Source organism: Echinops telfairi, unplaced genomic scaffold, assembly GCF_000313985.2.
Source record: "Echinops telfairi isolate 266 unplaced genomic scaffold, ASM31398v2 ScPeMD7_23;HRSCAF=83, whole genome shotgun sequence".
In the NCBI taxonomy this organism is placed as follows: domain Eukaryota; kingdom Metazoa; phylum Chordata; class Mammalia; order Afrosoricida; family Tenrecidae; genus Echinops; species Echinops telfairi.
Window position 1 is genome coordinate 64,973,457 of NW_022103920.1, and position 11,851 is coordinate 64,985,307.

The following is an 11,851-nucleotide window of genomic DNA, read 5'->3' on the forward strand; positions in this document are numbered from 1 at the left end:
AAATGTACAAGTGTGCTTGACACAATGGATGTATGTATGGATTGTGATGAGAACTGTATGAGCCCCCAATAAAATAATTTTTTAAAAGTTGACAGGAACAAATTATATGTGCTATGTTAATGAGGGGAGAAAGATGAGGCTCTCTACTCCCGTAAAGAATGAAGTCTCAGAAACCCCCAGGGACAGTTCTACTTTGTCCTGTAGGGTCACTCTGAGTCAGAATGGATTGGATGGCAAAGAGTTTGGTCCAGTTTATCAGAATCCAAAGTGCTATTTGGGACTAGAGTAACACCTAAGCACGAGACCACGTCTCAGTCTCAGGCGGGTGCTTTCTAAGAACTTGTGTGATTCCCCTGGGGGTGGGGGGCTGGTGGCAGAGTCTCTACACTCCCCTCACTGCCACTGAGTCGATGCTGACGCACAGTAACCCCATAGGACAGGGTGGAACTGTAGCTGTAACTTTCTGAGACCATCACTCTCTATGGGCACATAAAACCCTGTCTCTTTCCCAAGGTGCGACTAGTGGTTTTGAACTGCAAATCTTGATGTTAGCTGCCCAATTCATAATGACTATGCCACCGGGGATCCTCAGAGTCTCTCCAGAACCAGCCTCACCACCACCACCACCACCGACACACACACAAAATAAATCACCCGAAAAGGCCACACACCTTTGCTGGGAAGAAAAGCAGAGGGCCTTCCCTGTTGCTTGCATCATTTTTCCTGCTCTGGTTTTATCTTGGAAGCCTTGGGATCGAAGAAATTTCCCCAGTTCGTTTTCTTCTTGAGACAAGACTGATAAAGAAAAGACCAAGTGGAGCCGTGAACAATGAGTATTTTTATTACCAGGAGAGAGAGACAAATCACTAGGGCCCTTCTCTTCCATAGGCAAAGATGACATACAATTAAATGCACACAGTAGGCTACAAGGTCAGCTCTTCCTGCCATTGCACTTCCCCGCTGTTCTTCCATTTGCACCACGAGAGGTCACGTTCACTTGAGTACCTCTGCCAGTGAATTTGGTGCAGTGTAATCAGAACCAGAAAATGACCTCTGTCCTGACAAAGCCGCAGATCCTGTGCTGCTTCCAGCTGAAATAAAGGCGCGGGGCTTGCTGAGCACAACTGTGGGAGCCTTTGTGGCTGCCTGGAAGGTGGGGCCAGCTCCCTCCTATCACTCTCTCCGGCTGACTTGTGGTCTCTGGGTTGTGTGCTACATTCTACGTGATTGGAAAGTGATTCAAATACCTTATCCATGACACGGGATTTTGGTTTGGGGGTAGGGACTGAAGGTGGATGGGTAATCAAGTTGATGACTTGGCTGATTTTTAATATAAATAGCTGTAACTTCATCTGAAATGGCTTTTTAAAGACAACCTCAGGTAGCACTATTTGTATGAGAGTGGCTTTCTCCAAATTGGTGTCGCAATACATATGAAAACTCACATATACGTGTCTCTCTTTAGACATTGCACTCCAGTGCTGAAAGTAAATCTTAAGGAAGCAGTAAAGGGGGCATACAAGTAATATGTAAATCTTGTACATACACATATACAAAGATAACCACAGTATTACTACGTATAATAGCAAAACCTTTCATTCCTTATTCTGAGGACCAAGTTTTAAACAATACAGCGCACCGTTTCAATGGAAAAAGGAACGATCCCAGGTCATGTCGTGGGTTACTTGTCAGGCTGCTGAGAGCGCAGGAGAAAATAAGGCATTTCACGCCTGTGAAGACGGGCAGCCCCAGAAACACAAAGGGACAGTTCTACGCTGCCCCATAGGCACGCTGAGTCAGAACTGACTGATGGCGGGGAGTTTGGTTTTATATACAATGAGACAGTGAGGCCTTTCACCTTCTCAATGGCCCTGTTGTAGAAGAACATTCAGGAAGACAGAAAGATAACCACTCCCATGACGTGAAAAAGTACGTTATGTACACTAGTTATGGGAGAACTCTATTTTTGCTCAATAATCACATCAATGTATATTTCTATCCTTGTAATAATAGAAAAATGCAAAAAATGTTAACAGTGACAACCTCTTAAGCAATTTTCATTTTTTAAAAAATTTGTAAATCTTCTATCCTTAATGCAAAAACTGTTGTAATTTTGAAAAACAGCATTTTTACTACTATGAACTCAGAGCCACAAGAATATGATTTCCCATTTAGATTTTAAGAGACTTTAAAGACACTAAGTCAAAATTAGCTACTACTGTATGAAGCCATCGTAAAAATCACAAGTCAGTAGCATGGCTAGAATACATTATTGTCGTGCTAAACTAGCTGAATATGAACTGCAACTCAGTAAACATGAACAAAGTTTATGCTATTGATGTTTTATATACCCACCCTTCACATACCAACTAGGTGATTAGAGGAAAATTGGTTTTAAGTGAACATGGAGGGTGACCACATCAGATCACAAAATGGACAACTAGATCATTACATAAAGGCCAAATTCCATCCTTACATACACTGAACCACTGAGAATCATGGCCCAGTCAAGTTGACACAAAAACCTTAACCATCACAGCAGCCAGCATTACTCTCGCCTCTTACCTCACATTTGTTACTGCTGGATGTTCATCCTTAATAGAGTGTTCAAGAATCCTGACATAGTTATGTAATTCTTTTGTTACAAGGTACTATTTTCCCAGATAATGCCATGTGAATAAATAAAATCTAGATACTTCCTCACAATATCGCGTACTAGAGACAGTACTAGTTGGAACAATAAATTCACTCCCATCAAGTCGATGCTGACTTAGGCGACTCTACAGGACAGCGCAGACCTGCCCCTGTGAGTTTCAGAGATGGGGTAACTCCTGAGGGGATAGAGAGCAAGGTCTTCCTCTCTCAGAGCAGCTGGTGGTTTCAAACTGCTGACTTTTCGGACCACAACCCAACATATAACCACTACGCCACTAGGGCACCTTTAACTGGAACAATATGCTCATATGAAAATGGCAATAATAACTGGTTCAAATGGTGTTCATACAGACTTTTAAATCTTATGATCAAAACGTGTTTTAGTCCTATCTTAGTAGATGACATCGACAAGTGGTAAGAAAAGAATCTTGTCCTTGGGAAGGAAAACGGAAGATACAGGTTTTAAATCGTGACTGAGCTGAGTCCGGCTGGGGGTGGAATCAACTCAAATGGCCCCATGAAGGAGACTCAAACGCTGCAGCATTCTCAGGACAGTGGTCTACGCCCCTTGTTGCAGACCCCGGGGTCATCTCGCCCATCCAAGTGGACTTCAGCAAGCAGGATGCCCTCTTCCAGGGCAGACCCCTCTGGATAACAAGTCCGAAACATGTGAGATGAAGTGGCATCGTCTCTGCTTCTAAGGAGCTTCTAATTGTACTTCTTTGGAGACAGATTTGTTCATTGTTGCAGCAGTTTAGAGTCTTTGTTAGGATATATTTAATGCTTTTGCCAACATCACCCTTCCTCAGTAGTACTTTTTTTTTTTTTAAATCATTTTATTGGGGCTCATACAACTCTGTGGGCATTGCAGACGGAGGGAACAGCAAGGGCAAAAGGCCTCAGACAGCATGGAGGGCAAGACAAAAAGTGAGCACGAGGTGTGAACAGAGAGCTGGCCCTGGGCAAGCAGGGATCTGTAAGTCATGGCACGGGAGTCTCAGTTTTCCTTTGAGTCCTCTTAAGGAGCCCTGGGGCACAGTGGTTAAGATCCAGGCCTGAAAGGTCAGCGGTTTCAAACTCAACAACAGCCCTTCGGGAGCAAGTGCAGCAGCCTGCCCCCAGACTGATTTACAGCCTGGAAAGCTCTGGGGACAGTTCTGTTCTATAGCATCACTAGGAGTTTGAATCAAGTTGACGGCAAAAGGCTTCAGAAGCTTTTTAGTGAGAAGCAATATATTTAATTAAAACAGTTTAAATCTTTTTATTTTAATAGAATTTTAGGCTTAGAGAGCACACAGTTCCCATAGATCCGTCCCTAGATTTCCCCTCATTTTATGTAACCACAGGGCCAGTATCAAAGCTGGAAACTGACAGTGGCACAATACGACTGAACCACAGACCTTAAGTTTTTAGAAAATTTCCATTAATGACCTTTTTTTGGTATCAGGCTCCTGTACGCCACTGAGTTATCGTAGCTCCTTAATGCGCTTCAATCCATGAGGGTCCCTCGGTCTTTCTGGTCTTTCAGGGTCTGGCAGCCTTTAAGAGTGTGCATCAAGTACTTCGTAGACGGCTTCTCCATTTGGGCTTCTCTGATGATTTTTCATGATTAGACTACAGATTTTGGAAAGGGTGCCATGGCGTGAAGTGTCAATCTCAGCACCCGGTATCAGGATCTATAAACTATCAGTATGTATCGACATGCATTATTACGGATGATGTTAATCGTAAGGTGTTCTCCACTGGGCTTCTCCACTGAAAAGCTACAATGTTTTCCTTATCATTAAAAATATTGAAGGAAATATAAGACTATGTAAATATTCAGTTTCTCTCCAAACTTCTGCTAATTGTAGCACCCTTCAGTGATTCTTCCCTGGAACAATTCTTACTGTGGTATTTTCCTAAGGTGATTTTGTGATTCTCCCATTCTTTCTACATTGATTATTTCATCAGGAAGAGATGACCTTCACTATATCTTCTATCTATCTGTCTGTCTGTCTGTCTGTCTGTCTGTCTGTCTGTCTGTCTGTCTACCTACCTACCTACCTACCTACCTACCTACCTACCTACCTATCTATCTCACTCACTCTCACTGCCATTGATCCGATGCACACATAGCGACCCCACAGCAGAGCAGAAGTGCCCCAGTGGGTTTCCGAGGCTGTGACTCTTGACGTGGAGAGAAAGGTCCATCTTCCTCCCAAGGAGTGGGCTGGCGGGTTCTAACTTTGGACCTTCGTCTCACAGCGTACTTCTAACCCCCACGGCACCGTGCTCTCCTCTGTCTGTCTGTCAGCTATGGTCATATACTGTATTCTGTGAACTGTAAGTCAGCACTCTCATTGATATTCCCATTGATTATACTCTCTGACCGGCATCAGCTCCTTTCAGTGTTCCCCTGGGTCCTTCAATATCCACCCTTTTCTCAACCACTTCCTGATATTCTGGTACACAGACATTGTAGGATGAGCTTCAGTTTTGCTAGTCCCAGCTTGGAAATTGATCATATCTTCAAAGAACATTCCTTTTACTGGAAAGGAGTGTTTTTAAAAAATCTGGGCCCAAGATGTGATTATCAGTATATAGTGTTAGTGTTTTTAGGTCTTCTAAACTGAGAGAGCGAGGCAATCTATGAATGTATGTGAATCCGTGCATACTCACTTATCTAAACTTACTTCTTTATGTCTGACCGTGTATATATCAAATACATCAAATCCCTATTCCTACTGAGAAGCTCTAATTCCACTGTTCATTCCACCATCCTCACTTGCCTTATTCGTAGTTTGCTTCTACTATTGGTCCTGAGAAAGTTGGCTCTCATCATTTACAACATATTTTCTTACTTTCCAGTCCTAGTATATACACAAAGTAGATTCAGAATTACAAACCCATAGCCGTAGAAGAAAAAACGTTTACTAAGTAGACTGGTTTTTCTGTATAATTCTTTTCATCTTTAGCATTAGTATCCAAAGTATTACTTCCCAAAATTATTTAGGTTAATTATTTTCTTCTCCTCTCAAATTAGTGTACTTATGCTCGATCCCCATTGATAATATAATTATGTTAATTTTTACAGGCTGTATTTCATTTTGGATTCTCCCACATCCTAGTTGGTTTTAAGAATCTATTTTTTAAGAATGTGAAATATTTCTATGGTTCTATTCTAAATATTACTAGAGTACAGCTCCTTCCTCACCCCCCCTAGGGAAGACACAATCTCCTCTTCATCCTACTCATTCCCTGCTCACTTCCTATTGGTTTTCAATCTCATTCGTCTCTGGTTTCACTCTCCTAGATCTTGCTTTGGCATAATTAGCAGAGTACATTAGCTTCCACATAGATATCTTTATTCTGTATATGTTCTCACTCTAGCCCCTTCTTTCTTGCGAGAGAGATACCATGCTTTTGTGCTTCACTTCTTTCACTTAATACCTACTCAATAGAATTCCACGTTAGTTCAGAATTTCATCTTTCCCCCTGTATTAATAAGTTTTCATTTTTATAATACAGGCCACTGGGAGCTAGTAAAATTTATTTTGTATATTTATTAACAATTTCACTGGGGCCTAACCCAAATAGTATACAATTCAATAGTTTAATCATATCAAGAACTTGTATAGTCATCACCACAACCAATTACAGAACATCTTCTCTCATACTCCCTGTTATTAGCTCCCCATTTCCTCCAGCTCTCCTACCGTGCCCTCAATGAACCATTAGTCCAGTTAGTCTCTATATATTCACCCATCCTGGATTTCATCTACCAAAAAACATGCAGAAGCAGGAAACAAAGAGTCGGAAGAGCTTCAGGACTATTCACATCAAAAGAAACAGCTGTTAAGACATGAATCTTTGGACAGAAACCACGCATATAACCCTTTGACTATTTCTAATAGAAAAGAGGAGGAACCTTGATGGTGTAGTGGGTTAAGCATTGGACTACTAACCCCAAGGCAGGTGATTCAAACCCACGAGTCATACTGTAAGAGAAAGATGAGGCTGTCTGCTCCTGTAAAGACTTGTCTCGGAAATCTCAAGAAGCAGCTCTACTCTGTCCTAAAGGGTCACAGTAAGTTCAGATTGACTTGAAAGTGGTGAGTAAAATAGGAAATGCAGAAAACCTGGAAAAGAATACATGTATACATGCATGACTTCCCAGATCTTGAACATCCTATGAAAAATACAGTGTATCATCTCTTGTTTTCCTCATAGCCCAAGATCCTAGCATGATAACTCTGTCGATGTCTTTGCTCATACATTTAAATGTTACTAAAGATAATTTTAAAAATTCTACCTCTACGTCCTACGATATTTTTACTTCACCCAAATAATTTTGTAATAAAAGACTACAAATGAAGGAAAATAAACTATTGCCAATTTGTGACTAACAGAAAGGGATTGTGCAGCAGTCAGAGCTAGAGAAACATCCCCCATATCCTATTCTCTGGAATACACAAATTACATTATTAAATTGACCTAAAAATTGAAGTTTTAAAAGCTAGTACTATGCAACATGTTATTTAACATTTCAGAGCTAGCTGGTAGTATAATTTTAAGACCAGATGCTGTTTAAAAATGGCACTCTCCAATAACCCAAAACCCTCCATAAGAAATATTCACAAATACTGTCATCGAGCTATAGAACTGGGCCTTTGGTAATTAAGACAATAAAATAAAAATTCAAATAAAAAGACTCAAGATATAAATCTCAGGAAAGTTTTCATAATAAAATATGGCACATTTATGTGTAGGGTGATCCAATACAAAACTCTTCTGTTATGGCACTTCTATTGAACGGAAACGTTCTATGTAAAAGTTTACTGATAAAACTATTAAAGACCCTCCTCCACAGCCCTTATCGAGTGAAAACAAACACCTGTAAGGAGTCGTCTCCTTATCTTACTTCCTGTAGTGAATGGCAGATACGAAAATTACCTGCCATCTATTCCTTGCTGTTTAATTATTGGATTAGTATTCGCAATGGCTCCATGGCATACTTACAGCATATCCTCTTTTGATAAAGTACAATTGCTTTAGACAAGTCCAAACAGGTTCTCTGAATTGAGTGAAACAGCTGTAATAAAAATACAAGCAAAATGCTAAATAATACAGGTAGCAGTGAACATAAACAATTATCACAATGAAAATAACTGAGCCCTGGTGGCATAGTGGGTACCTGTTGGACTGCGATCTGCAAGGTCACCGTTCTAAACCACTAGCCATCATTCCATGGGAGAAAGATGGGGCCTTCTACTCCCACAAAGAAGCACAGTCTCAAACTCATGGGGACAGGTACCCTGCCCTATCAGGTCACTGTGCATCAGCATTGACTCAAAGGCAGTGAGTTTGGGGTTTGGTTTTTTTTTTTGGTATTGACTTACCTGTTAAATAAAACCACATACCGTATATACTCGTGTATAAACCGAGTTTGTAGACACATTTTTAATGCAATTTTTGTGGTAAAATTAGGTGCCTCAGCTAATATTCGGACTGGCTTATACTCGAGCATATAGGTGCCTAAATTGCTCTGGGTGTTATATGATATACTGTAATGAGACGGTGACCAAAGTCATCAGATATATTCCTAGTATTTTTTATTTACTGGAATTCATCATCTCTGTGATTAATGTCAAATAAGATCTGCAAAACAACGATTTCCTATAGATTATGGATATAATAACTGAAAAACAGAAATACTTAAAGAGGAGCCTATTTGTCAATTTAAGAACAGGAGATTCATTCCTAATCTCATCTCTTTCTTTTATCACTTGCTGCCTTTTTTAAAAAATGGAAGACCTGTCGAGTAAGTATTATCTTTAAATGATGGTAGTAACTTATTTTGTGATCACATGTTTTATGAGTGCTAATATAACCACAAGAACAAACAAAACTCCCTGCCATCGAGGCGATGCCCACCCATAGTCACCCTACAGGACAGAGCAGATCTGCCCCTATGGCTTTCGGAAGCAGCACTTCTTTCTGACAGCCACAAGCCTCCTCCCTCGCCCACAGCGCAACACAAAGTAAACAAAAACCCCTTAGCTGAGTGCTTGGTTTAGAAGACATCTCGTGAAATGGAGTTTGGCAAGCAGCTCCATATTCCTTATTTTCCCAGTGGTTAAATACAAAGTTACAGACCCACACCTGCCATGTCACACCTTGGCAAGAATAGAAGAGACTCATAACTGTCTCAGTTTTTTGCTCCAGAAACAGAATGCTCAAGAAAAAAAGTGAAATAGAAACCCCATCTTCTCTACCCTCTGGCCACCAACTCAGAGACTGAGCACACCTGTCTGAGGGGACAGGAGAGGGAGCACTAGAGCTGATATGATTGCACAATGCATTTCAAAGGCGACTGAACCATGGGACGAGGGTGTATGTATGTGTGTTTTCTAAAATTGACATGGTAATTGATTGTACATTCTCCTTGATATGAGTGAATGATTGAACCTTGAATAGTATGATATGTAAATTATGTGCCACTAAAACTGTTTAAAAAAAAGAAAGAAAGAAAACCTGTCTGACACCCATTCTGGCCCCGAGGAATCCCTAAATGAGACAAGGTAACGTTTCCCCTATTCCTGTCTCCAGTGCCTAGCTTCCTGGCCACAGCGATGTACCAGTTAGGTCCTTGAAGCATAAACTCAATACATCAGTTAAAAACAGATGATGTACTTCATAGCAAATATAGCCAAATTAGCCAATAAAAATAGATGCACACATACATCCTTAGCACAATTAGGAACCATTCCTAGGAACACTTAATATGATCAAACTTGGTAACAAAGAATATAAATATATGAATCTTCATTGCATTAAACTGTACCCTCTTCTTCTTAGGGCAACGGACACACACACACACACTTCCTGACCATAAAACAAAACAGAACACCAGCAGTCTAAATCTTTGCTTAGCAAATGCTTGATATCAGTGTTCTGGATCACAGACCACCAAGAGGTAACAAATCCCGATTTAGGTACAATCTTATTGCTTTTTAAAAATTAAGTTACACATTAAATGCAATAAAACGCACAGATCTGAGGTTTCAGTTCTGTGGATTTTGAAAACTATCCAAAAAAAGAGAGAGAGAGAGAAGGGAACATTTCCATCATCCTCTGCCACGGGAACCATTTACGGACCTCTGTCAGCATAGCGTCAACTCTGATGCACAGCAGCCCTGTGCACTGCATCTGGGACACGGCACTGCCCAGGGCTGCGCCGTCATGCCAATCCAGCCCAGGGATTCAGCCTCTCACTGTCAAGCCATCTCACTAAGGGCCTTTCTCTTTGTCCCTGACCCTCTACTTTACCAAGCATGATGTCCTTTTCTTCCAAGGACTTGTCTCTCCAGGTAACATGGTCAAAGTACATGGGATGAAACCTCACCATCCTCCTTTGTAAGGAGCATTCTAGGTATATTACCACCAAGAGAGACTTGTTTGTTCTCTGGCAGTCCACGGTACTTTCTAGGGTCACCAACACCATCATTTAAACGCATCAATTCATCTCCACTCTTCCTGATTCATTGGGCAGATGTCACACACATCTGAGGCAACTGAAAATACTATGGCTCTGGGGTCGAGTGCCCCTTAGTCCTCAAAGTGACATCTTCCTTTTTAATCCTCTAAAAGGATCTTGTGTAGAGTTGCCCTGTGCGACCTGACCTTTAGTTTCTTGACAGCAGCTTTCATGAGCATTGATTGTGGATCCAAGTAAAATGAAATCTTGACAACTTAGTCTTTTCTCCATTTATCATGGTGTTGTGATGTCCAGCTGTGAGGGTTTTGATTTTCTTTGCACTGAATTGCAATCCACACTAAGATTTTCATCAGCAAGTGCTTCAAGTCCTCCTCACATATGAAGCAATTGAAAAACATATGCAACTTATATTCATTTTAACAAAAATCAGAAAAAATATCTTTTGGTTCTATTTTTCTGCATTGCAAGAGTCTCATTTAGACCATTCCTGTCAAAATCCAGCTTCTATTTAAATATTTCCAGTGGTGAGGGAAGGAAAGGGTTGGGATTTTTCTTTCACGAATGTTTCGACTTCTTCACTCAACACTTTCTGAATGTGTTCTGTGCGTCTGACTGGGAATACTGCAATGCATAAAGGTGATATGCAATATGCAATTGGAGAGAGGGCAGACAGATAAATGAACACTTGAAATAATCCCATGAGTCAACGTACCATGCATAAAAGTTTTAAAGTCGCGTGCTAACCAATGAAGAGTTCTGCTGGAGCAAGGGCAGGGAGATGAACTGGCAATGACCTTTAAACAGCATATAAGTTAAGGCTTCTCCAAGGTGAGATTTACACTGAAACCCGAATTATAAGAAGGATTAAGTGAAAGGAAGACGAAGGCAGAGAACATCCAAGCTGAGAATAGAGAAAATGTTTCCGTGGGATTGAACTTGACTTGTTATTAGACTGAAATGGAGAAAGGTCATTATGGCTGAAGGTGGCACACGCAGCATACATTGTACGAGAATGAGAAAGCCCAGGACAGGAGCAGGCGCCGGACATGTGAGGAGCTGTGCATGGTACTACAGATAATGCATAGAAAGCAGTTTGAATGGCCTCAAGGATAGAATAAGCACCCAAGAAATGCTAGCCATCACTCTGATTAGGCTCTAATTTAATCTTCACAATAGCCATAATAAGTAGCACTTATGCCTTCATTTCATGCATTAAGCAGACAAGCATATGAGATACCAGGTTGTTTTCCTAAGGTCAGTAAGGGGTAGTCTTGGAATAACAACCCAGATCTCATCAGACAGGGTGCTCACTGTCTCAAAAGCCAGCCCATTGGACAGCATAAAATGTTCTTCCTGTGGCTGGTTCTAGCCTTAGAGAAGCAGAGTGAATTTAATCCCTCTTCCACATGACAGATCTCCCTATAAAACAGAGAGAGCAGCCAATGCAGAGAGGACCATATGGCTGGCCCCACAACGAGATATGACATCCCTCACTGACCCATAACCCTACAGGGGACAACACTGGAGACAGTGTGAGAATTGCACCCGGTCTGACTCTACCACACCAAGGCAAACACTAAGGGCGTGCAAAAGAACAGCAAGGGGAGCAGAGCAAGGAAGTGCCGAGGAAGTACCAAAAATAGACTTTGGGGCCAGGGTGTGACATTCCATCAGACCTTGAGCTATTTACAGGCTTTCTTTTTATGTCATTGGTTT

At 41.2% G+C, this 11,851-nt stretch overlaps 1 protein-coding gene across 3 annotated transcripts in view; it reads right to left on the reverse strand.

Moving 5' to 3' along the window:
• Positions 1-11,851, reverse strand: part of ICA1 (islet cell autoantigen 1) — a 128,056-nt gene that overhangs the window by 110,706 nt on the left and 5,499 nt on the right. For all 3 annotated transcript variants that reach the window (XM_030885168.2, XM_045288624.1, XM_030885169.2), the window contains exons 3-4: positions 7,657-7,729; positions 672-795 (exon numbers count right to left, since the gene is read on the reverse strand). In XM_030885168.2, coding sequence (XP_030741028.1) covers positions 672-795; positions 7,657-7,729 — 197 coding nt within the window. The remainder of the gene's footprint in view (positions 1-671; positions 796-7,656; positions 7,730-11,851) is intronic.